The sequence below is a fragment of the Enhydra lutris genome, unplaced genomic scaffold (assembly GCF_002288905.1).
Source record: "Enhydra lutris kenyoni isolate GAN:26980312 unplaced genomic scaffold, ASM228890v2 scaffoldscaffold17, whole genome shotgun sequence".
NCBI lineage: Eukaryota > Metazoa > Chordata > Mammalia > Carnivora > Mustelidae > Enhydra > Enhydra lutris.
In genome coordinates, this window is record NW_019154101.1 from 2,807,021 (window position 1) to 2,830,863 (window position 23,843).

The 23,843-nt window shown below is 44.9% G+C and overlaps 1 protein-coding gene across 2 annotated transcripts in view; it reads left to right on the plus strand.

Annotated features, from left to right (window-relative positions):
* LOC111147701 (chloride intracellular channel 5) overlaps positions 1-23,843 on the plus strand; it is a 154,205-nt gene that overhangs the window by 88,082 nt on the left and 42,280 nt on the right. For both annotated transcript variants that reach the window (XM_022503934.1, XM_022503935.1), the window contains exon 2: positions 23,177-23,286. In XM_022503934.1, the coding sequence (XP_022359642.1) occupies positions 23,177-23,286 (110 nt within the window). The remainder of the gene's footprint in view (positions 1-23,176; positions 23,287-23,843) is intronic.

Consider the following 23,843-nt stretch of genomic DNA (forward strand, 5'->3'; position numbering starts at 1 on the left):
GGGTGGCTTGGTGGGTTAAAGCCTCTGCCTTCGGCTCAGGTCATGATTCCAGGGTCCTGGGATCGAGCCCCGCATCGGGCTCTCTGCTCGGCAGAGAGCCTGCTTCCCTCTCTCTCTCTCTCTCTCTGACTGCCTCTCTGCCTACTTGTGATCTCTGTCAAATAAATAAATAAAAAATCTTTAAAAAAGAAGGTCTCTCTTCCATTCAAAGGGTCACTTTGGACTGGAGAAAGGGAGGGTATGTCCCTTCCCCTGACTCTCAAGTTTGGTTTCCAGTCAGTACACATAATACTTTACCTTTGTCCCTGGTCCACACAGCACTGTGAGGCATGAAGGGACTGTTCTATCCTAATTTTATGAATAAGGAAACCAGGGCTCAGAGGAAGTGAATGACTCATCCAAGGTCATTTTCCACTGGAAGAATGGAATCAGGCTAGAATATGAGCAGTCTAACAAGACCCGGGGTTTATTCCATTCTGCTGTGTGTTTTCTGCACACCTGGTACTTGGCTATATTAGAAGGCTAACCCACATTGCTGTCAAAATTATTCTCTATCCCAGGCATCTGGTACAGAGTTTCTTAAAGTGTGGCTGCTAGACCAGAATCACCACCTGCAAACTTGTTAGAAATACAAGTTCTTGGGCGCTATGTAGACCTGTCATGTTTGAACAAGTCTTCCAGATGGCTCTGAGGCATGCTAAAGTTTCAGAACCACTGTTCCAGAAGTTTGCAATAAATACTGTTGAATGAATATTTCCTAGAAATCCCACAGACTTTCATTAACATATTTGAAATGTTCAAGAACTTCCATTTATATTTTTATTTGAAACATTCCAGTGACTTCTCAGGACTACTCCTTATTAACCAATCCCCAGTCAGAAAGGAGTAATTTATCCCACCATGATGAGGAAAGCCAATATGGTGTTCTATACATGGAAAACAGAAAAGAAGTCACCAGAGATGGAAACAGTAGTCCAGAAATAAGATCATAATGTAAAGAATGTTAATTAAGCTCTCATTTCATACCACAGGCAACCCTTAAGTACTTTACACGAACTGTCTTATTTAATCCTCACCACGGCTAGAGGACATTCTTTGTACCACATTGCATCCCCACTTTACAGATGAGCAAAACCAAGGCCAGGAAGTTTGCCCAGGATCACAAAGTTTGTAGATGTGACAGCCTGGTAAGATTCCAAAGCCCAGGGCTTACCTGCTCTTGTATTTTGCTTCTTACTTTCTGCATCTTCCAGAGGGGAGCGTGAACATCGAGCAAGCCACAGGGAAAATGTTGAGTGGAGACGTGGTGGATGCCCCTTGTCCCTAGAACAGCACTTAGTACATTGTTGATGCCTAATACTGGTGAGGTGAATGATGAAATGAACCATCTACAAAGTAATTCTAATAGGAGTGTGGAAAAGTCTTGCCAGGGAGGGTGGGATCTGAGTTGACATTGGAAAACAGAGATGTAGGGAAAAGGCAAACCAGAAGAAAGGAAGGGTACAATGTACAAATGCAGCAAATGGAGCTCCAGCAGAGGTAGTGGCAAGATGTTGCCTTGGAGGCGTGGGGATAGGAGGGGATCCTGACAGGGAACTACTGGTAAAGCAGGAAAGAGAGGGTGGGAGATTTGAGGGCAGCCCAAGGAGGTTGGAGTTTGTTCTGTTATTGGTGAAAGGTCATTGGAGGGTTCTCGGGATGGGCTGAAAGGACTAAAGAAATAGTTTAGAATGTTCTAGAATATCTGTTTATTGTTTTTAATTTTACATATGACAGAGAAAAGTTGTCTGGACTGTAGATTTGAGGGAGTTTACTGGAATGACAACAAGAAAATTAAGTTTCCCTGTTTAGATTCATTACCATTTACATACAGTCATAGTAACTACAATATACCTGTCCCTAAAGCTTGCAGTGGTTTTGATAAAAATGAGGTTATATAGTTTACTGTAAGAAGCCTGGGGTACTGTCCTAGCAAAGAGGGAGGCAAAATCCAAAAGACCATGGGGCCAAAAATGAAGACTGGAGAAGTTGTGATCTCTGATATTCCGGGACAGAATGAGAGCAATTAGCCAATCTATTTATTTAAAATAAATATCTATCATAAATATTTATTATAAGTTTTCATAGAGCTTCAACAGGGCTTCTTTGTAAAACACAAAGCCCTAAAAGGACGCAATTTCCTCTTTTGAGAAGAGGGTCGGTCTGTTTGAACCACAGGGCCATTCAACAGTGAAAAGTCAGGCAAATAGGGCAAAAATGATATGTGCCTTGCAGACACACAGTGCCCGCAAGATCGGTCCGGAGAGAGAATCAACAGTACCGCTTTATTATTGCTGTTATTTTCCTGACTAGCTGCCTGTTACCTGTTCTAGTTATTTTAGGAAAACTCATAGGTCTGAGCCATTACAATGTCCATCCTCCATTTCAACAGAGTCTGGAGTGATTGTTAATACTGAGAACCACTGGATTCAATCCCATGAAGGATACAGTTGTAGTGTTTTTATTTATTTATTTTTAAAGATTTTATTTATTTATTTGACAGATGGAGATCACAAGTAGGCAGAGAAGCAGGCAGAGAGAGAGGAGGAAGCAGGCTCCCCACTGAGCAGAGAGCGCGATGTGGGGCTTGATCCCAGGACCCTGGGATCATGACCTGAGCCGAAGGCAGAGGCTTTAACCCACTGAGCTACCCAGGCGCCTGGCAGTTGTAGTGTTTTTAAATGAAAAAGGGATCACACAATCCAGAATAATGCATAAGAATCCAGCAACTCACTCTTTTAAAATAGTTGTATACTATTCCATAACCTGGCCACATTATTCTGAAAACAACCAGTCCGCTATTGGTGGACATATGTTTGCAGTATTTTGCTTTTGACTATCAAATATTAGTGATTATGAAAGGACAACTTAGCTATAAAGTTTAGTTCACTTTATATATATTGGCATGTTGGTTGGCAAAGAAACCTTTTCTCTGCATTATATGGGCTGAAACCTTGAGCCGGATAATGTTTCTGTTTGTTGTTTCTTTTTAAGAGTTAGCCGCAACATACTGATTTTCTTATATTCTTACAACTTTTTATTTTAAAGATTAATTAATTTATTTGAGAGAGCGAAAGAGAGCAGGGGGTAAGAAGGGGCAGAGGGAGAGAGAGAAACTCAAGCAGACTCTGCACTGAGCACAGAGCCCAATGCAGGGCTCCATCTCATGACCCATAGATCAGACCTGAGCCAAAACCAAGAGTTGGAAGCATTAACCAATGGCACCACCCAGACCTCCATATTTTTGCAACTTCCTATGCAAGTTTTCTATGCACTTTGGATTGCAAGAAGGTAGCCTGCCAAGCCAGTGCATTGCACCACGATGGGCACCATGAGTGTGCAGCATGGAGCCTTTCGGAAGCCCCATTCATTGACCACAACACGTCAGGTTCCCACAACTTAACCTCTCAAGCAAGGGTCCAACACCCGACTGGTTCCACTGGCAAAGTGGCAGGTGACTTCAAGGGGCTGAGGATGGGACCTGCACAGGATGGCTCCGTTCGGTGATTCTAAGCTTTGCGGGCTCCCCGTGGACAAGCCACATCATGGAGTTTCAATAAATAATGTAACCCTGGCTCCGGTTTCCCCCTTGGTGTTCACTTTCAGCACCAGGCTGCCATTGTTATTCACAAGCACGCCCCTCCTCTGCACGAGGTATGGAAATTGGCTGAGATTCACTGACATTTTGAGAACATGGGAGGGCCGGATTACTGTGTGCCCGCGTGGAGATTTTTTTTTTTTTTCTAAATAGGAGCAATGTAAAATCCAGATGTGCAAGGATGTACTTTTTTCGATAAAAAAGAAAAGCTGGTTATCAGTGACCTAGTGTGTTTGCCTTGTTGCCTTATGAAGGCTTCGTCTTCAAAAGGTGCTGAATACCAGCCTTCTCAAATAACAACAGGGATAAATCACCTAGAGAGCTTGTTAAAAATGCAGACTGTGATTCAGTAGGTCTGGGCTATGGCCTGAGGATCTCCATTTCCACCAAGAATCTACATTCCTGAGGAATGCTGACGTGGTTGGGCTGCGGACCTTCTTTGAGTAGCAAGGTGATAGACAATTAGAATTTGCTCCTATCAAGAAAATTGTTTCTCTTAGGGCCATTGCTGGGAATTCTCAGGGAGATCTAAAACACTGTTTTGTTTTGTTTTTTTTAAACATTTATTTATTAGTGGGGGAGTGGCAGAAGAAGAGAGAGAATCTTGGGTAGACTCCGTGCCAATCATGGAGCCCCACACGGGGCTCGATCTCATGACTCTGAGATCATGCAGGAGTCAGCCAAGCTATGCAGGCGCCCTGGAGAAAGAAAACACTCTTGATGGGACTTGATTGAAGAATGGGCTTCTGTTCATTTTCCTAAGACGTAGTAGTCTAGCTATAACGTCAATCTACTGGTGAAGAAAGAAGGGATCTGGGCTGGCAGTGGTATTATCGGTCCATAGGCTTCCAGAGCACTAGTGTGTACATTACCCCCATTTGAGCCTCACAGAGAATTTGGGAAGCACCGGGAAGCTGTTGTTATTGCCATTACAGAAGAGGGACAGAGCTTGGAGGCCATTGCAAGCACCTCTCTGTCCTCCTCTGTACCTCCCTCCCCGGATTGAGACGGGATTGAGAGAAGAAACGCCTTGCTCCCAGCTAGTTACAGAACTGCAGATGCTCTGGACTGAAGTCCCCGATGCCCAACACTCCACTTCTAGTAAATGTGTTTCGAAGGCCTTGTTTCTCTTCAACCCCAAGGTCATTCCCTGAGGCTGTGGTATTTGCATGCAAGCTACATTTTGAACACTTAGAATGAATATGTCTGGCCCTGAACTTACCACAAGACTGAGAAGAGAACAATAGAACAGGGTCTGTTTTATGACTTAGTAGAAAGAACCCCATTAAAAAAAGATCTCATAAGAGCTAATTGGGAGAACATGGGGGAAAATTAAGCTTCTCGTTTTAGCTGTGTCCTTTCTCTTCTGCGTCTTCAGAAGTCCTCTCTCTCTGTGGAGAAGTGTCTGCAGAGTCCCATCTAAGGTTGACATTATAGATAAGACATGTAATCACCAAATGATGCTGATCTTCCATCCCACTGTTCCTAGTTGAGGTCTCAGAATTTTCTACATCATGCTTCTGGCATTCTCTTCCAAAACTTGAGAGATGAAGCACAAGTTAAGACGTCTTTGCCATTCCTGAGCCTCCATCAAAAGATAATTTGGAGGGGGCTGCTCCTCAACATTTGATAGAGTTCAGAAATCTATCTGCTACTCTTTAAGGCCAATGCTTGGCATCACCCATTCTCAACATAGCCCAATAATAGCGAGCTTCCTTCCTTAGGAAGAGCTTGCAAGTGAAGCTATTGTGACTGTTTAAGGGGGCTTAAAACAGTAGACATGATTGAGGGTTGGCTTAGAGGGCAGGACCTCTAACAGGATTTTTTTTTTTTAAAGATTTTATTTATTTATTTGAGAGAGAGACAGTGAGAGAGAGCATGAGCGAGAAGGTCAGAGGGAGAAGCAGACTCCCCATGGAGCTGGGAGCCCGACGCGGGACTCGATCCCGGGACTCCGGGATCATGACCTGAGCCGAAGGCAGTCGTCCAACCAACTGAGCCACCCAGGCGTCCCCAGGATTTTTTAACAACTGTGTGCAGCTAGTTCATTTGGTGCCCTCAAACCAAATGGAGATACAAATCATATGCTTGGTGACTGTTGACATAAACTGACGTTACATACACTTATACTCCAAACCTATGGATGGGGCGATTCTGTTAGAGCTGGAAACACATTTTCACATCCTATGATCTACCTAGTGGTTAATCTGAGGGGTCCTTCCTGTGGATCCCAGTATCAGAATGCAGGAGCAAAAATAGGGGTTTTGGTGCTTGTGAATTTGAGTAGCCCAAGAGCATCATGCTAAATTCCGAGACTTACAGAGAGGATCCCATGGAGGAGAAAAATTCTTGTACCTCACTTATTTTGGAGTCGCTTGGCGGGTAATTTTGTATCTTTATAAAGGCCACTTTTAGGTTTTCGTCTGAGGCACGAAGTGGAGAATTTATAGACTGTTCTTCACCAGCAAGGGCAATTCCAGCATTTTTTTAAAAAAGATTTCATTTATTTATTTGACAGAAAGATAGAGAGAGAGCGCAAATAGGTAGGTCAAGGGAGAGGGAAAAACAAGCTCTCCCCTGAGCAGGGAGCCTGATGTGGGACTCGATCCCAGAACCCTGGGATCATGACCTGAGCCCAAGGCAGACACTTAACCGACTGAGCTACCCAGGGGCTCCTCTTTCCAACTTTTTTTGAGCCCAGATAATATTGCTGAGTGAGTGATCAGGAGCAGGGCTGGACGTTATGCAGTCATCCCTTCCCTTCCCAGGCAGGGATGCAGAAAGCCACATTGAGGCAGTCACTAGCTCAACGGCACGTTCATCTTACAAGACATCTGGGACCAGCACACACGTCTCCTGACAGCCACTGACCAGACAGAAACCAGGGCAGGCAATCTGTCTTTTGTAACAGTAGAACTTGTGAAAGAAAATATTGTAGGTCTTGAAAAATTCCCTCTCGGAATAGAACACAGACTTCATCTCAGGTTAAGGCTTCCTGGGTGATGGCCTTGACTATTGTGTGTGTGGTATGATTACTGGGGTGAATTTATTTTCTTTATGGGAGTACAATAAATAGAATATTTCCTGCCTTAGTCTGCCATTTGGAAAAGCTTTTCACTTCCCCTCTGGGTCTCAGGGATTACAAAAGACAGATTTCTTTTCAATTATAACTCAGGCTAAGCTTGAGCATACAACTCCACCAGGGGTGAGCTCAGAGTGTGTTTTTCTCAAGGCAGAGAAAGCAAAATGGGGTCTCCTTGACACCAAAACCTGGCTCAGCTTCTATGTCTGTAGCCGTGAGGTTGTTTTTTAAAAAGCAGAAGATATAATGATCCAGGACTCTAGTCTTCATGGGACCTTCTGTAGGACCCTGAAAGGAATTAGTTGGGAGGGCTTGTGGGATAGGAGGGACCAGTTGGTGGGAAACTTTCCATATTGCACGGTAGCACAGAAGACTTTCCCCAGATTGTGTCTTAGTGTGGTGGTGGGGGGTGGTGAGCTGGAGGAAGGAGGGAAGGGCCTGAGGGCAGAGCCACAGTGAAGGCACAGCTGAAGGCTTGCTCTCCGCTGGGTTTCGTGCTCCCCTATCTCCTGCGTGATCTCCCTGGATCCTCCCAGTCATCCCCTGGGGGAGAAAGGGGCATGTGAAGCTGGAGATTTAGCCACACAGCTTCTCCCCTCCCCTCCCCCCAGGGTCTCAGGACCTTCAATATGAGTCTGGCTTCTTGTCTTTACCTTGAGTGAATCCTTCACTTTGATGGGAAGGATTCGTCAGACTTCAGTATTTTACTCTTTTAAGAGAGTCAAATGACAGGTAAGCCAGGGCTAGCAGGGACCCCTCCAGAGAGGAATTTTGACAGGATTCAGTGCTCACAGCTCCGGTGATTATGTCTGAATTACTTATATTGATGATTTTGACGGCTTTCAACTGTCTCCGCGCTCCTGCTAACTCCACAGGTGACAGGTCACCTGCACTTCCTGGACCTCGGTTCTTGGTTGGCCTCCTCTGAGAAACAGAGGAGTTGGATGAGGCTGGAGGGATCTGGGTTGGGCTGAGGGTGGGGAACCTCCCAACAAGAAAGCTTCTTCAATGGCTTTCTGAGGTAACGTGCTCAGAATACTATGGAAAGGTGTTTGAGGAAAATTGTGGGAAGATGTTGCCTTGGAGGAACCTTTCAGGGTGGAGGACCAGCCCGCAAGCTCTGTCCTCTCAGCGAACATTCACGGAGGCTGTGCCAGGAGCCAGTGTTGTGCTGGGATCTGGGTGTCGTGCTGGCTCATAGGATTTCTATTCAGCCAGTAGAATTCTGAGCTGCAGATATAAGATTCAGTGATATTTACCTTTTCTGAGCCACATTTGACCCTATTTTAAAGTGTCTTTCAAGATCATCATTTTTACTTTTTTACTTTTTTATCCATTTTATAAATAACAAAACTAAGACTCAGGGGCAGGGGAGGGGGGCAGTTACTTACCCAGGATCACACAGTTATTTGAGCCCAAACTAGATCTGGAACACAGGACTTCTACTCCTCTGCTTTTAATTCACTCCCCTCTTTTGATTAAAGGGCTGAGCAGGGAACTCAGTTCACTCAAACATCCTCCAAACATTCCGGCTAGGGTCTTACCGCAAACAACTGTCCCAATTGCATAGCACTCGCATCTAAGGCAAAGTTAAACATTGCTGTAGTCTCCCACCTCCAGAGTAATTAAAAAGGACTGTGTTTTGCTTTTAAGTCTTACCTTTCCAACCAGCACTGGAGTAATTTTAAGTAGAGTATTTTATTTTATTTTTTTAAAAGATTTTATTTATTTATTTGACAGACAGAGATCACAAGTAGGCAGAGGCAGGCAGAGAGAGACGGAGAAGCAGGCTGCCTGCTGAGCAGAGAGCCCAATGTGGGGCTTGATCCCAGGACCCTGGGATCATGACCCGAGCCGAAGGCAGAGGCTTTAACCCACTGAGCCACCCAGGCACCCCATAAGAGTATTTTAAATGGAAATTGGAGCAGCTCTGTGATAAGAAGTTCTTCCCTTTGGCCTGGGCACCCATTATAGAAGCTCTGTCCTTGTTAAGTTGTGGAGGTAAGGACTGATTGGATCTCACATGGGATTTAATAGGCAAAAGTCCGTGTGTCTGGTTTCCAGACTCTGGGGGGCTACTGTTACCATTCTTTCTTCTCTCCCAGTTCCTCACTTACCTGGCAGATGCCTGTAACCCCCTCCACCAAAGCTCTATTCCCTTTGCTTCTATCTGGTCCACGATCAATGGCAAACAATCATGTAGAATTCATCCGTAAATTCAAATGCTTTCAGAGTTGGCTTTGAGAAATGGAAATGGGGAAGATGCCATGTTGGCCAGGGTTGGGGGGTGCAAATGGGTCAGACAAGTGGTGGCAGGAAAAGCAGATCTAGGAGACAAAGAGACTTCCAGAAGATAGGGTTTGACTGCTTTGTGGCCTTGCATGTGATTGAGCTGATATCCTCAAACTGGAGAATTTCTGGGTGGGTTTCCCTGATACAACGCAAAGGACAAGACCACCTGCTTATGGTTCCCTAAACACCCCACACCGTGTAATCAAGCTGCCAGACCTGCGTCCATGTAGTCGTTTCTGCTCCATGGTCCTCACCCGCTGTTATGCTTGAATAAATCCTTGTCTAACCCAAGACCTTCCCTGAACTCTTCGTGTCCCTGTTCTACCCATGCTCTGTCATTATCGCACTTCATTTATGACCCAGACATCATCTCCTTGCCTTTTGCTGCCTCCATGTGGTCCAGTTTTTCAAGGAGAGGGGCTGGTTCTCATTTATTGTCGAAATCCTAAGCCCTGCACCGAGCAGGCCCTCAGTGAAGACGCCGCCCTGTCCAAGAGGTCAGGTGACTGCACATGGTTCAGCGTGGGGTGAAACCTCTTAACGTTCCACATAGCCAGGGAAGCTAAACTAGGACTTGAAGGGGTCCCACCTGTAGAAGAAGTGGTATGTCTAGCCATTGCTGGCTAGAGGACAGTGCCGGGGAAGAGGAACTACGAGTGAGCCCATATGACCATGTGAGAGCTTGGGCCTGGTCCCAGTGCTGTCTGTCACCCTCAGGGAGGACCCCACTACAGAGATGAAGAACAAACGCGTATGGAGATGTAACCTTGAAGCTGGTGAGTGAGGCTTTTGGCATTGCTGCTGCACTGACTTGAGGTTCTCCAGACATCTTCTACCCAAAATAAGCTCTCCATTCCCCGAACAGCTCCAAATGGTGCCCTTCTTCCAGGGCATATGCAAGGACTGATGGTGGGGGGGAACAATGGTAGAAGTGGGGTGGGAGAAGGCAGGCCGTGATCTGAAGGTGTCTCCAGGACAGGAGTACCAGGAAATAGGAAACCAAACAAGTAAGGGGGAGCACCTGAAATCTCCCTGAGACTCTGACTCTGTGTTTGGAGTGGGTCTGGGGGCCATTTTGTCCATTTTTCTTGTTTAACACATCCCTTAGGTGATTCTATTATATCCCCAACCGTGAGCCCCACTAGGTCAGAGGTGGCCAGGCCCAATCAAACATTGGAATCCTTTTGAAAGTTTTGAGGAAAAAAAAGAAAAAGATCTGAGCCCTACTCCAGATTGATTAAGTCAGAATATCTAACAGGCCCTGACATGCCATCTTTAAATGAGTATTAGACTTCTTAATTTCTATAAACATACTTTGCTGACATTTTATAAAATACTAATTTTGCAAAAAAAATTTCCAGAGGGTCCCAGGTTTCAGTGAACCTATTTAATAATCTCATCACTCAGATTTGATGTTAGTGCCATAGGCTTTTCTTCCGTCATATTGGGGAGTTTGGGTTAGAGGAGAGTGACTGAGCCCAAGTGAGAGGCCAGATGGCTGACTTGGTGAGCTCTCTAACATCTTTCCAGACATCCAGCTTGTGATGTCAAGATGCTGTATCCTAAACTTCACATTCAGACAACGAGAGTAGAGGGTGGGGTGAGTAATAATTGAGAGATCTTCACTAACACAGGATCCCAAACACCAGAGTTTGTGGGAGAAGTGAAGTTTAATGTCAAGATACCCTTGTCTGATATGAAGATGATAGGAGTTGCAGGTTCATTCTGGTAATGTAGGGGAAAAGGACTCATGATCAAAAGCTGGAACTAGTTTCTCTAGCATCTCAAATAATAAATAAAAAATAGATCAAGGGAGCAAAGCCACACTCTTGACAGTGCCCTAATTAAGTGGAAAGTGTGTTTTCTCCACTAGGACTGGTGTTCTCTGGGGTAGGCTTAAGTCAGAAGACATCTTCAAATGAAACCCATGCGGGAAGGAGTTCTGTTTATTTGAGGCTGGAGATTTGTATCTCTCTTTGGTTTCCTTTGCTTTCATACATTTCTGATGTGGGAGAATTCCAGCTTTTCGCTTTCCTGATGCAAACACTGAGACCCACAGTCAAGCCTCAAAGAATAGCATGATGATCCCATAAATATTTGTAGCAAAGATTCTTGGATAATGAGAGGACACACAGGCTTCCACTGGACTTCAGCAGAAAATCACCCGGAATCTGCCACAACCTGACCGTCACCTTCATCCATCCATCTATCTTCCTTGGGTTCTCATCTTTGGCACCTGAGCCACTTGTAAGCAGTGCTTGAGGAGTGTAGCCCAGCATAGAAACTCACTGATCCTATAGAGAGCAGGCATGCGTGTGCCTAGGATTGTACCGACAATTCCCTCAACGTACATCCTCTTCCCTGTCTTCCTCGTGGTCAGTGTGACACTGCCTTCATTTAGGGACACTTTTGCAGCCAGTGTGCAGGGACCATGGTTGCCCCTGTGTTTGCTTTCTGTACTGAATGGATTGTTTTGCACACAAAACCCCAAGCACCAAAGTATTGTTGAATTTTTGTGCCATCAAAGAAAGGTCTACTGACTCTTTACCAAGCCATAGCATTTCACAAACAGGGATGTTTAATCAGCTCTTGCTCAATGTTTGTCTTCTGTGGTCACAATGACTAGAGATGAAAGTTTCTAAAGTGAACATCATGTGTTTTATACCTCCTACCATTCAGTTTGGTAACAACCCTCTTAGGTGAGGGTTTGTCCCCAATTTGTGGATAAAGAACGTGACATTGTGTGTGTGTGTGTGTGTGTGTGTGTGTGTGTTACCTGCTGGGTAACATACCACCCCAAAACTTAGTGACTTCAAATGATGAAGACGTTAATTTCGCTCAGGAACCCAACGTTTGGCTCGAGCTTGATGGAGATAACTCACTTTACTTCACTAGGTGTCATTTGGTACAGCTCGAAGGCTGGGGGCTGGCATCGTCGGAAGTTGTTCTCATTCACCTGTCTGGTGGGGGATGCACCTGTCGGCCGAACGCTCGGCTGGAAGTCGATTGTTGTACAGTGGATTCCTCATGACCTGGGTTCTAAGGGCAGGCATCCCAAAGGAGAGAGAGCGTGCTGGGCCCGATCTGTACTACTTTTTATGACCTGGTCTCAGAAGTCATACACTTGACATTCTACAACTCGTGGAGGCAGCCATAAAGACCCACCCCATTTCAAGAAGAAGGCAAATATAGACTCCATCTTTGGAGATATATGGAACTGGAAATAGGGCTGCCGCCACTTTGGGAAATAAAACCTGCCCCGTTCAGCTGCTTGATATCAGGGCTGGAATTTGAACCCAGGTCTGCCTGACTCTACCCACTGCCCTTTATACTGTACTACTGAACTCTGTGAGGTCAAGGACATTGCTCCTAGTGCAATGGAACTTAGTTGTTAAGTATCATGTCTGGGGCTAGTGGATCCCGAAGAGCCTGACTTAGAGGCAGAGGTTTGGCTGTTGGGGATTACTGGGGCTGGTGCAGGTGTGTGATAGCGGAGTCGTTGTGCTTCCCGAAGCACTGTGGATAACCCGTAAGACATACCAGGACCATGAACTCTGTATTTCTTGAACACCTCTTGGGTTCTCAGGGTCTCATAAAATAAAATGGATAAGTAAATTAAACAAATCACCAAGTCGCACTCATGCTAATGGAAGACTTCTCAAGTGTCTTATTAGAAAGGGAGATCGTTTGGTATTGAAAATATTATTAATAAGAATACTATCTGATTTTTACTAATAAGAAAACCTCAGGTGTCTAATAACTGGCAAACTTCCGATTGAAATGAGGCAAAATCTAGAATAATGTAGAAGGGAGTGAGAGAGGCTGAGAGGCAGAACTCACCAGGAAGAATGGAGACAAGCAAGCCCTTGTAGCATTTCTACATTTTCTTTTTACTTCTTTTCTTTCTCTTTCCTTTTCCTTCTTTTCTGTTTTTGTAAGCTCAGGGGTTGAATAGAATGTTCTAGGTCTAAGAGCAAGTGTTACTGCTGACTTAGGGAGGATAATCGTGTTGGGGCGCTCCAGAGGGCATCAAGCGTGGAGGGGGAGAGCGACTAGCTGAGGGGGCAAAGGTCAGGAGGAGGACGCTGTCAGCGAAAGAAGACTTCTCAAGTGTCAGGGTCAGAGGCAGAGCGAGCAGCAACAGCAGAGCATTAAGCCACGTGGGCCCTTCTGAGCCCCGGGCCTTGTGCATCCACACAGATGTGGGCCTATAAAGCCAGCCCAGCAGAAAGGAGGCACCCGGTGACAGGGAGGCTACAGAAACCTGAGGGTTTTTTTTGTTTTTTGTTTTTTTTTTTAATTTGACAGAGAGGAATCACAAGTAGGCAGAGGGACAGACAGAGAGAGAGAGGGGAAAGCAGGCTCCTCGCCAAGCAGAGAGCCTGGTGCCGGGCTCGATCCCAGGACCCTGAGATCTTGACCTGAGCCGAAGGCAGAGGCTTAACCCACTGAGCCACCCAGGTGCCCCCAGAAACCTGAGTTTTAAGAAGAGAGGATAATCGGAAGTTCTAACTACAAGAGAAAATTCAAGTAGGAGTAAGTTATAAAGAAAGGGGAAAAAAAGAGAATTGCTTAGGCCCAGAAAGTGATTGAAAGAGAATCATTTTAAAGGAGGATGTGAAGTAGAAGCAGGACGGGTAAGAGGTTTAAAAGAGACCCATTCATTTATTCAAACAGTGTGGACATGAAAGTGTAGAAATAAAAATCCACGTAGGAGTGGAAAGAAGGGCTGGGAGAGGGGGCGTTGGTGTTGGGTGGGAAAGGGCAGCTCTTTCTCAGAGTGTGTGTGGAGGATGGAGGAACAGGAGGTGAATACAGACTCAGCAAGGAATGATACGAAGCTCAGGGGAGGCTGAAGGAAACTCCCAAGAGGCCTCAAGCACAGCCACGTTATGCAACTCAGCAAGTCGTGGTTGTCCTTGGGCCCAAAGCCACCATCAGACCAGAGTGGTAACCACTCAGTGTCAAAGGCACCACTGGACCCTGCTCTCTTAGTCAGACACTGAACACAGTAGGCTTCTGGGTATGGCACCCACAGGGACCTTTGGGTGGGGATAGTTACGCAACCCTATCGAGGTGTTTATAAAACTATTTGGTGACAAGGTGTTGATGACAGTGCACTGCTGGGTTTCCTGTCTCAGCGAATGCTTTTGAATTTGCCTAGCGTGATGTTTAATTTTTTGTGTCAACTTGGCTGGGCTGCGGTGCTCAGATATTTAGTCAGACATTGTTCTGGATAGTTCTGTGCTCGAGGTATTTTTTGGATGAGCCTAACCTTTGAATTAGTAGACTTTGAGTAAAACAGGTTACCTTCTTTAATGTGTGTGGGCCTCATTCAGTTAGTTGAGGGCCATAATAGAAAGACTGGTCCCCTGTGAGGAAGAGGGAATTCTATCAGCAAGACATAATCTGCTGTTCTTCCCTGAGTCTCCAACCTAATGACCTACTCCATCAGGTTATGGACTTACCAGACCTCTACAGTCTTGTGAGCCAACCCCTTAAAATAATTGTATCTATATATCTATTTATCTATCTATCCATCCACATACCCACCATCCCTTCCATTTACACACATCTTGTTGGTTCATTTTTTTTTTTAATAGAGAGAATGAGTAAGTGAGAGAGCATGAGTAGGTGGGAAGGTAGAGGAGAGGAGGAAGCAGATTTCCCTTTGAGTCTGAGGTGGGACTCGATCCCAGGACCCCAGGATCATGACCTGAGCCAAAGGCAGATGCTTAACCGACTGAGCCACCCAGGTGCCCTCACATCCTGTTGGTCCTATTTCTAGAGAACCCTGCCTTGGAATTCTTTACATTGCATTGCACGAGCAGCAAGCCACAGAGTGCTGATTCAGCCTTTATAATCCACTTTATGGAAACGCTGACAGTGTCTGAAGCCTCAAATATATACTCGTTACCTGTTCATTGAATGAAAAATGCCCGAATGACCCCAGTGAGTAAAGCCTTATGTGGCTGCTAAGAAAAGAGCTGTTTTTTATTTAAGAGGAGTGCTCCCTGTCCTCGAGTAGACCACAAACCACAAGTCCTATCCCTGCTAGCAGAAGGCTTACCGACCAAATTATTAGAGTCCATTCTGTACTGAAGAAATAATCATAATAAGGAATACTTGCTAATAAGGAAAAAATGGGCAGGTCCAGCCAAATATTGTCATTATAAAGAAAAATTCTTTCTTTTTCATGTAATGGGAATCAGTTTCATACTCTACAGATGAGTCGTTTTATATCCAAAGAAAGTTCTCTTCCTGTGGCCTTTGTCACCTTGATACTCTTTCCCTAAGATAACAACCAACCTAGCATGGCAAAAAGCTACAAATCAGAAATCAAGGATTATATCCCCCATTCTATCATGGAACCAGGCTGTCAACCATAGGCAAGTTGTTTAACTTCTCTGAGCTTGTTTTCTGACCAGTAAAATGAAAGACTTAGACCATATCATCCCTGAGTTCAGTCCTAGCTCCATTACTGCAGAATTTTTATTTCTAAACTTGAAAAAAATCGCCTAATCACTTGAGTATTTGGGGATAGTTTTCATGGACCAAAGCAACAAAAATTTGAAATGTGCTGTAAATTAACTTTCTGGAGAGAACTGGAGTTTCTGTCTTCTAGTGCTTCATTTAGAGCTTATCCTTGCTAGGTTGTTAAATGAATCAAACAGGGATGTCTGGGTGGCTTAGCCAGTTAAGTGTCTGCCTTTGGCTCAGGTCATGATCCCAGGATCTTGGGATCAAGTCCACCACCAGGCTCCCTGCTCAACAGGGAGCCTGCTTCTCCCTTTGCCTGTCACTCTCCCTGCTTGTGGTCTCTCTCTCTCTCTCTCCGTGTCAAATGAATAAAATCTTTTAAAAAAATAAATGAACCAAGGAACCTAAAAAGCTTGCATTTTGAAATATCAGACATTTAAATATCTGTAGCACTCTGGTCCCAATCAAGAGAGAGAAACCATGCAGTAGTTTAAACAGGAGAAGTTTAACCTAAAGTATTAACCATGATAGAAGATTGACCCTAACATATATGAGAATTCTGGAGCTGTAGAAGAATGGCTAATGAAGGGGTTCAGATCTCACTGGAGAGGTTAAAGTCAGCCCCACAAACAACACAGAAGCTCACTGGTTTGGCGAGGCCAGAGCTGGTCTGGAGTTGTTTGGACAAGCAATAGGCTACCATCCAGAGCTCAGAGGGGAGCAGGTGGTCAGCAATGGTATCGGAGGCATAAGCGGGAACCAGGTATTAGCAGGAGCAGGAGGCCTTCAGGCCACGTGAGGCTTGCAAAGGAAGCATCACATCTGCATGGACACCCCGACCAGAGGCAGGCTACGTGGGGGCTTTGGCTTCTGTGTCAATAGGGCTACACAGTGGTTATCACCAGGCTGTGGCTGCAAGGTGCCACAGGGATCACATTCTGGGCTGTGGCTGGGGCAGGCTCTGCTGGATGTCTTCACACCCACATGGCTGACCCCCAGCCCACACCACAGATAGCAGAAGAACCTCTTCCTCCTGCAGGGTCCCTCTGGTGCTGTCTCCTGAGAAAGACACCTTCATGCTCACTTTAGAAATGCTGAGAGGCACTTCCCCCTATTCTCACAGAACATTTCCTACAGAGGGCATTCGGAGCTGAGAGACAATAAATTGATAAATGACACAAATCTGTCAAGCTTAAATGTCGTCTGTCCATCCCCTGCTATTCTTTCGCGGTTCCTCTCTGAAAAATTCTTCCCTCTTCCAGACATTGGTGCCTACAGATGACTTTGGGACAATTAATCAGCTTCTTCTTATCTGCAGACAAAGCTCCATGTACCTGGTCCTTTCATGGGGTGTCTTAAACCAACACTTCTCAAATGTTGTTCATGACCTCTTGGGGTCCCTGAGACCCTTTCAGGAATTCTGGGAGCTCCCAGCTATTTTCAAAGGAATATAACGTCCTCCTGGGGTTGAAATTTCATGAGTAAGGTTGCTGGTGTTTTAGCACAAATCAAGGCAGTGGTACGAACAGGACTAGGAGTCACGTGCGTGCAGAAAAAAAAAGAAGCCAGTCTCGCTTATGAATGTCCTGGATGAAGTGGTAAAAAAAGTATATAATGGAATAAAACCTCAACCCTTGGTGCGTGTCTTTTAAACATTCTGGCTGAAGGAATGGGAAATGCATGTAAAGCTGCTGGGCTGCATTCTGAAGTCAACGGTTGTCGGAGGAGCAGCTCTTGCTTGTTTGAGTGGAAAGCCGAACCAGCCGGTCTCTCACAGACCAGGGTTTTTACCTGAAAGAGCAGGTGGCAGACAAACTATGGCTCCTCAGGCTTGGTGTCTGCCAGACTCTTTCTGGAAAATCCAGGAGATGAACTTGGCATCTCAAGGCTAACCATGGACAGTATTGATTGCCTATGATCCAATAAAAGCTTTCAAGAGAAAATGAGGATATTGGGAAACAGATACCAGCCCCCACGCACTTGACCGTGTCTCTTAAACTTCTCTGATGAGCTCAAGTGGTGCTATTACTGAATGAAATATTTTGACATTGTACGATGACATGTATCGGCCTTTGGGAGATCTGTATCATTCAGTGAAACGCTGTTTACCAAATGACGAATTTGTGATGTTAAAAAACCATTCATGGGTGAATGCCCCATTCATAGTACGAGATAGATGAATGGGTTTTAGTGGAACAGAAGAACTTGGCTGATAGGGTTTCAAATTCCATCCACCAACTAGGTTTTAAGAAACTACCATTTGAGTTTCGGTATGGTATTAAAGAAAAATGCCCACGATTATCTGAAAAAGCTATTAAATTACTCCTCCCTTTTCCAAGTACATATCTGAGTGAGGCCAGATTTTCTTTTTATACTTCAACCAAAAAGCAAAAGATTGAAGGCAGAAGCCAACTTTTATTAAGTCAGACATTAAGGATTTTGCAAAAACATAAAACAATGCCACTTTTCTCACTCAACTTCTTTCCTTAAAAAATATACTTCTTTTATTTTAGAGTATTATTTATGTTAACATACAATATATTTATTATCATTGCCATTATTATATTTAAATGAATAAGTAAACAAAGATTAAAAATATTTTTAGCTTTCATTTATAAAACAATAAATACAAAAAGCTCTTTGGGATTCTCAGTGATCTTTAAAAAGTACGTAAGAGCTCTGAGACCAAAATGTTTGAGGACTGCTGTCTTAAATCTCCATTAGTCACTTGAATTCACAAAACTGTAGGAATTTATAAGTGTGGTAGTAGAGACCGATAGACAAAGGTGACTTCATTACTCAAGGTCGCACAGTGCATCAGCGACAAAGATGGCTCGAGATCTGTGATCTGCTGCTATGTTGTGTCATACAACCCAGACTTCTCTGGGACGCTCTTCAGAGCACCAACATTGCAATTTTGAGATACTCAAGCCATAGATAGGGTGTGATACCATCCTCCCCTCAAAATACATCTGCTCAAACAGGAACAGGACCGACTAAGTTTGTGCTTATTGCTACTGAGGTCAAAGTAAGTAAAACCTGGCCCTTGTGTGGGGGGTAACCAAGCTCACCTTTTAGAGGGAGAGACTACATGAAAGGCAATATCTCATAGCATACAATATGACTTACCAGGCAAGTAATATAATGTATATTCATACAACCTATATAATTCTATTATTATCGTAGGCAATATTATATATTATAGAAGTTTTATTGTATCTCTAGCATATATATAGTAGAATATAACTTACAGTAAATACATTTACTATATCTAGGAAAGGGGAAGGACTTTGGGGTCACAGTTGGCTGGTAATTCTGCACATGGGCACAGCATGGCAAAGCAGAACTGTGAACTTGGAAAGTTTGCCACCAGCTGTATACCATGCTCTTTCTGACACTTTCTGGCTTGCATTTGTTTCTGAGGGCTGTCTTTTTTTTTTTTTTTTTAAGATTTTATTTATTTATTTGACAGAGAGATCACAAGCAGGCAGAGAGGCAGGCAGAGAGAGAGGAGGAAGCAGGCTCCCCGAGAGAGCAGAGAGCCCGATGCGGGGCTCGATCCCAGGACTCTGAGATCATGACCTGAGCCGAAGGCAGCGGCTTAACCCACTGAGCCACCCAGGCGCCCCCTGAGGGCTGTCTTAACAAATCGTCATAAACTGGATGGTTTTTCCCATACACAGAGATTTATTCTGGAGGCTAGAAGTTGGACATCAAGATGTCAGCAAGGCCATGCTCTCTCCAGAGGCTCAGAGAAGGCTCCCCTTCCTCATCTCTTCTAGCGTCTGGTGTTTCTGGTGATCCTTGGTGTTCCTTGCCTTGTAGAGGCAGGACTCCAATTTCTACCTCTGTCTTCACATGAGCCTCTCTCCTCCAGGTCTGTGTCTATATTGCTCTCTTCTTATGAGCACATCCACATATTTAGGGCCTGCCCTAATCCGGTATGACCTCATCTTACCTTGATTACGTCTGCAGAGACCCAAATAAGGGCGCACTTAACATTCTGGAAAGATATGAATTTGGTGTGTGTGGGAGGCATTATTTAACCTAGTACACTGCTTGTTTGCCTGCCTTCAGCATTTACTGTTCGCAGCCTCTTCCCCAGCCCACACGTTTTCCCTCACACTTTTCAGGGCCTGGGGTCCCGTGGAACCTCACCTGGCCGTTCTCTGTTGGTGTTTTGAGTGGTTGCCATAAGCTCCCTTCCTTTAACCCATGACTTTAACAAAGGGCTTCTCTGGGCCACATTGCTGCTGAGTTGTGAAGGGGGAAAGAAAGAAGCTGAACAACTCCACAGTAAAACAACAAAAACAAAAAACCCCAGCGGAATACCCTGATTTAAGAAATGGGCTAGGGACTTAAATAGACATTTCTCCAAAGGAGACGTTAAGAACCAACAGGTATACGAAAAAAATCTCAATGTCACTCACCATCAGGGAAATGCAGATCAAAACCACAATGAGATACCACCTTATACCTGTCCGGGTGGCTGTCGTCAAAACCCCCATGTCAACAAACACTGCTGGGGATGCAGAGAAATCGGGACTCCGGGGCACTGTTGCTGGGAACGCAATTGGGAGTAGCCACTGTGGAGAACAGTACGGAGGTTCCTCAAAAACCTGAAAACAGGACTTCCCTATGATCCAGCAATCTCGCTTCTGGGTATTTACCAAAAATAATTGAAATCGGGATCTTGAAGGGATATCGGCACAATCCCCGTCAGTGCAGCAGGGTTCACAAGGGCCAAGGCGTGGGAGGAGCGTACGTGTCCGTGGACCGGTGAATGGATAAAGAAACCGACTGTGCTATATACACACTGTGGAATAGTCTTCAGTCTTAACATGGAAGGAAGATCAGAAAATGTCACGCCATGGATGAACCTCGAGCACACGATGCTAGATGAGTTCGGTCAATCATAGAGAGACAGATATTGCCCTATTTCATTCGTAGGAGGTCACTAGAACAGTCCATGTCATAGAATCAAAAAGTGGAATGGTGGTCACCAGGGCTGGGGGGAGGGGAAACGAGGAGCTGCTATTCAGCGGGAATAAAGTTCCAGGTGAGCCCGGTGAATCAGCTCTAGAGCTCTGCTGTCCCGCGCTGTGCCTGTGGTCATAGTAATGTATGGTCCACTCACAATGTCTTGGGGGGAGGTCTCATGGTAAATGCTCTTACCCCAAGAACGGAGAAGAAAAGAGAAAAAAAAAAGAAAAGAAGGAAAAAGAAAAGGAAGCTGAACATCCTCAAATGTTATTTCTATGGCTCTTTGGCAATTTTTGTTTCCTGGGTAGCATCATGATTTACGATAGAGCATAGTTGTCTGGGTCTAACATGATTTACGGCAATAGGGAAAAGGTGGGAAGCTGTGAAAGCCAGCATCCTCTGCACCTCGGGCACAGCTACGGGTGCAGGGGTGGAAGAGCGGGACGTGTGCACACAGTCCCAGCACTTTCACCTTCAGCTCTATGACCTGGGGCCACCAGGTTATCTCTTTGGGGCCTCAGGTTGGGCTCCGGGTATGGCTGCAGGATCTGGAGCCAGATCGCCTGTGTTCAAACCAGGGACTGTTAGGCTGGTTCTCTCCTCTCTCTGTGCCTCAGTTTCCACATCTTGCAAAAGGGTGCTAATACCCCACTACATGGGCTTCTCATGAGGAATAAATGAGTTAATATTATATGTGAAGCGTTTTGAACAGTGCTTGACAATGTAGACATGAGTTGTTGTTCTATGAATTTTCTGTCCAGCTTATTAGAATTCCAGTATTTTATTAGTTCCTCCTTCAATTCCCTTATCATTACCCACCCCCCCAGCTACCCCCACCAGAGGCAAAGTAGGTGACAGTAGGTGGATATGGCTTTTGGTTTTGTTTTTTAATTCTTTCCTTGTCACTTCTGATGAGCCCTGGGGAAGATTTCCTTTGTCAGGATGTCTTAAACGACCAGGAACCAGGTGCCTGAGGAGTGCTTCTTGGGAAGGCCTTAGGGAGCCGACATTATAAACTCCAGCGAGCACCAAGCTATTATTAAATTAATAGTCGCCTGTCTGAGTGAGGCTTTATCAGTAACTCTAGCTCTGTGGGTAGGTGTGTTGCCCACAATGTGGCCTCCCACCTTTCCGATTTTGTATAACGGAGCCTGTGGTGTCTCAGCTGCTCAGGAGTGGGTGTTTGCAGCACAGAGGAAAAGCGAGACCTGAATAAGGATGGGGCTTTGGGGATCGTTAAGAGAGAGGTAGAATAACTGTAATTTCATAGCAATTACCTACAACCAACACCGTCAAAGGCGCCAGTTTTCCGTGATAAACCTGAGCCTCTGCTGGGAGCAATTTGCAAGGTAGAAATAAGCATACAGTTAGACTCTTACATATGAAAGAAGGCATCAGCCCCTCCCCGTCCAAATGCCACAGCAAAACAAACCTCAGAGGGGAAAATACTGTGTTGCATTTTGGGAGTGCATTTTTTTTTTCTCCTTCTTTAAAAAAAAATCTTAATAAACCCTCATTCCAGTATGTTGTTTGAGTTGTTTCCAGCTTTGCCAGGAAGCCCGGGGGCCTCCCAACCACCTGATGGGGCCACGGTTTCCAGGGGAGCCACCAGTGAACTTGAGTGAATGGGTGATTTCTCCCCCTAAGTACCATGTCAGGGACCCATAAACCACTCTGTGGAAATGAATTATACAGAGATCAGTTACCCAACTTTTTTTTTTGTTCATGCATTTGCTGAAAATGAAGTCGTTATAAAATTCATGTTTCTGCAGCCCACTCAGAAATAAAACTAGGCTCGCCTTTCAGATGATAAAACAGAAACAAAAACAAAAATGAAAAAACCACACTATTTTGAGAATGGTCCTGAGAAAGGGAAATCTAGTGAGCAGAAGTATGCAAGCACTCAGGAGGGCTATCTGATATTGTTCCAGCCCTATCTGCCAGCCAACCCCACAGGAGGCCACAAGCTCCTTGGCTAAATGCATTTTTTTGAATCCCCTGTGTAATTTTCTCCAGGGCCTGGTACATATGAGTGAATTTGCATTAATCAAGTAAAAGGGATAGTTTAACAAATGATGGCTTATTGATGCTGAAGGTCAAGTACTAGTCAGAACTAAGGGGGCTGTTGATTAAAATCTTGAGTCTGCCTTCTAGATATAGAGAGATGGGGTCAAAGTCTGAACTTTTTTTACTCACGATATATCATGGAGCAAGGACCAAAGGGTACAACAGAGTAAACTAGAGAGGAATGTAGTTTGGCTAGGTATAGCCAAAGAAAAGCATTTCTAATGGTTAGAACTACCCTCAGAATGGAGTGCTTTGAGAGATACAAATTATTGGTGTGTGAAGACATTTAGGCATAAACTAGATGATTACCTGGGGGTATAGAAGTTGGTGGTCCAACATCATTTATGTTAGACTGTGAGATGTGGATGGTCTCCCTTTATCCTGAGATGTAGGGTCCTATGGTTTCAGAAAGTTTTAACTACATAGTCGCCATGCTGGGAACTCAAATTCAGTCCAGCACCTATTTACTGAGTCCTTACCGTGTGCCAGGCGTTGCCTGGCATAGACTTGAGGAAAAGGACAATAACCTAGGGCAACTGCCTTTGAAGTTAGGTTGGGTCTCCATTGGGCGTATATTCCTTCTTCCCAATATGCACATGCTGATTTAGGACTCTGGTTCTTTCTCTTCTTTCTAGGCTGGAATTGATGGGGAAAGCATTGGCAACTGTCCCTTCTCTCAGCGTCTTTTTATGATCCTCTGGCTGAAAGGCGTTGTGTTCAATGTCACCACTGTGGATCTGAAAAGGTAAACAATGCCATGTTAAGGAAGGATGTGTTTGGCCACATGAACGGAGAACTTTCTATGAGGGAGGGCGAAAGCCTGCCCATGGCTTCCAACAGCCTCCTGCTCTCACCGCATGGACCATGTGTCTCAGGGCCCATCCCCACATATTAGAGAGGGACCTGGGACTGAGCATTTCTCTGCCCAAACTAACAAGGTGTTAGTAGCAAGAAAGTGGGAAGGAATAGATATTGGATATGCAACAGAGAGTGGCCCAGAGGTAGACATACATATCTTAAAATCCAGGAGTCAGCCATTCCAGCGGTACTAGCATCCCAAGCTGGGGGACCCTAGTAGGACTTCAGATGTAAGGCTCCTGAGTTTCCAGGCTGTTGGCATTCGACCATCTCCCCTGCATTGCTCTCATTTTTGGAATTCCTTAGTGTGAGCATTCTGAATTATAGGCTGGGATGGAGAGTTGCTCATGCACTTTTAATGGTTGTTAAAAATACCAGGGATCATTCACTATCAAGAGCCACTCATTTCAGGCCCATATCCTGCTTCTTGTCTTCTACCTGTCC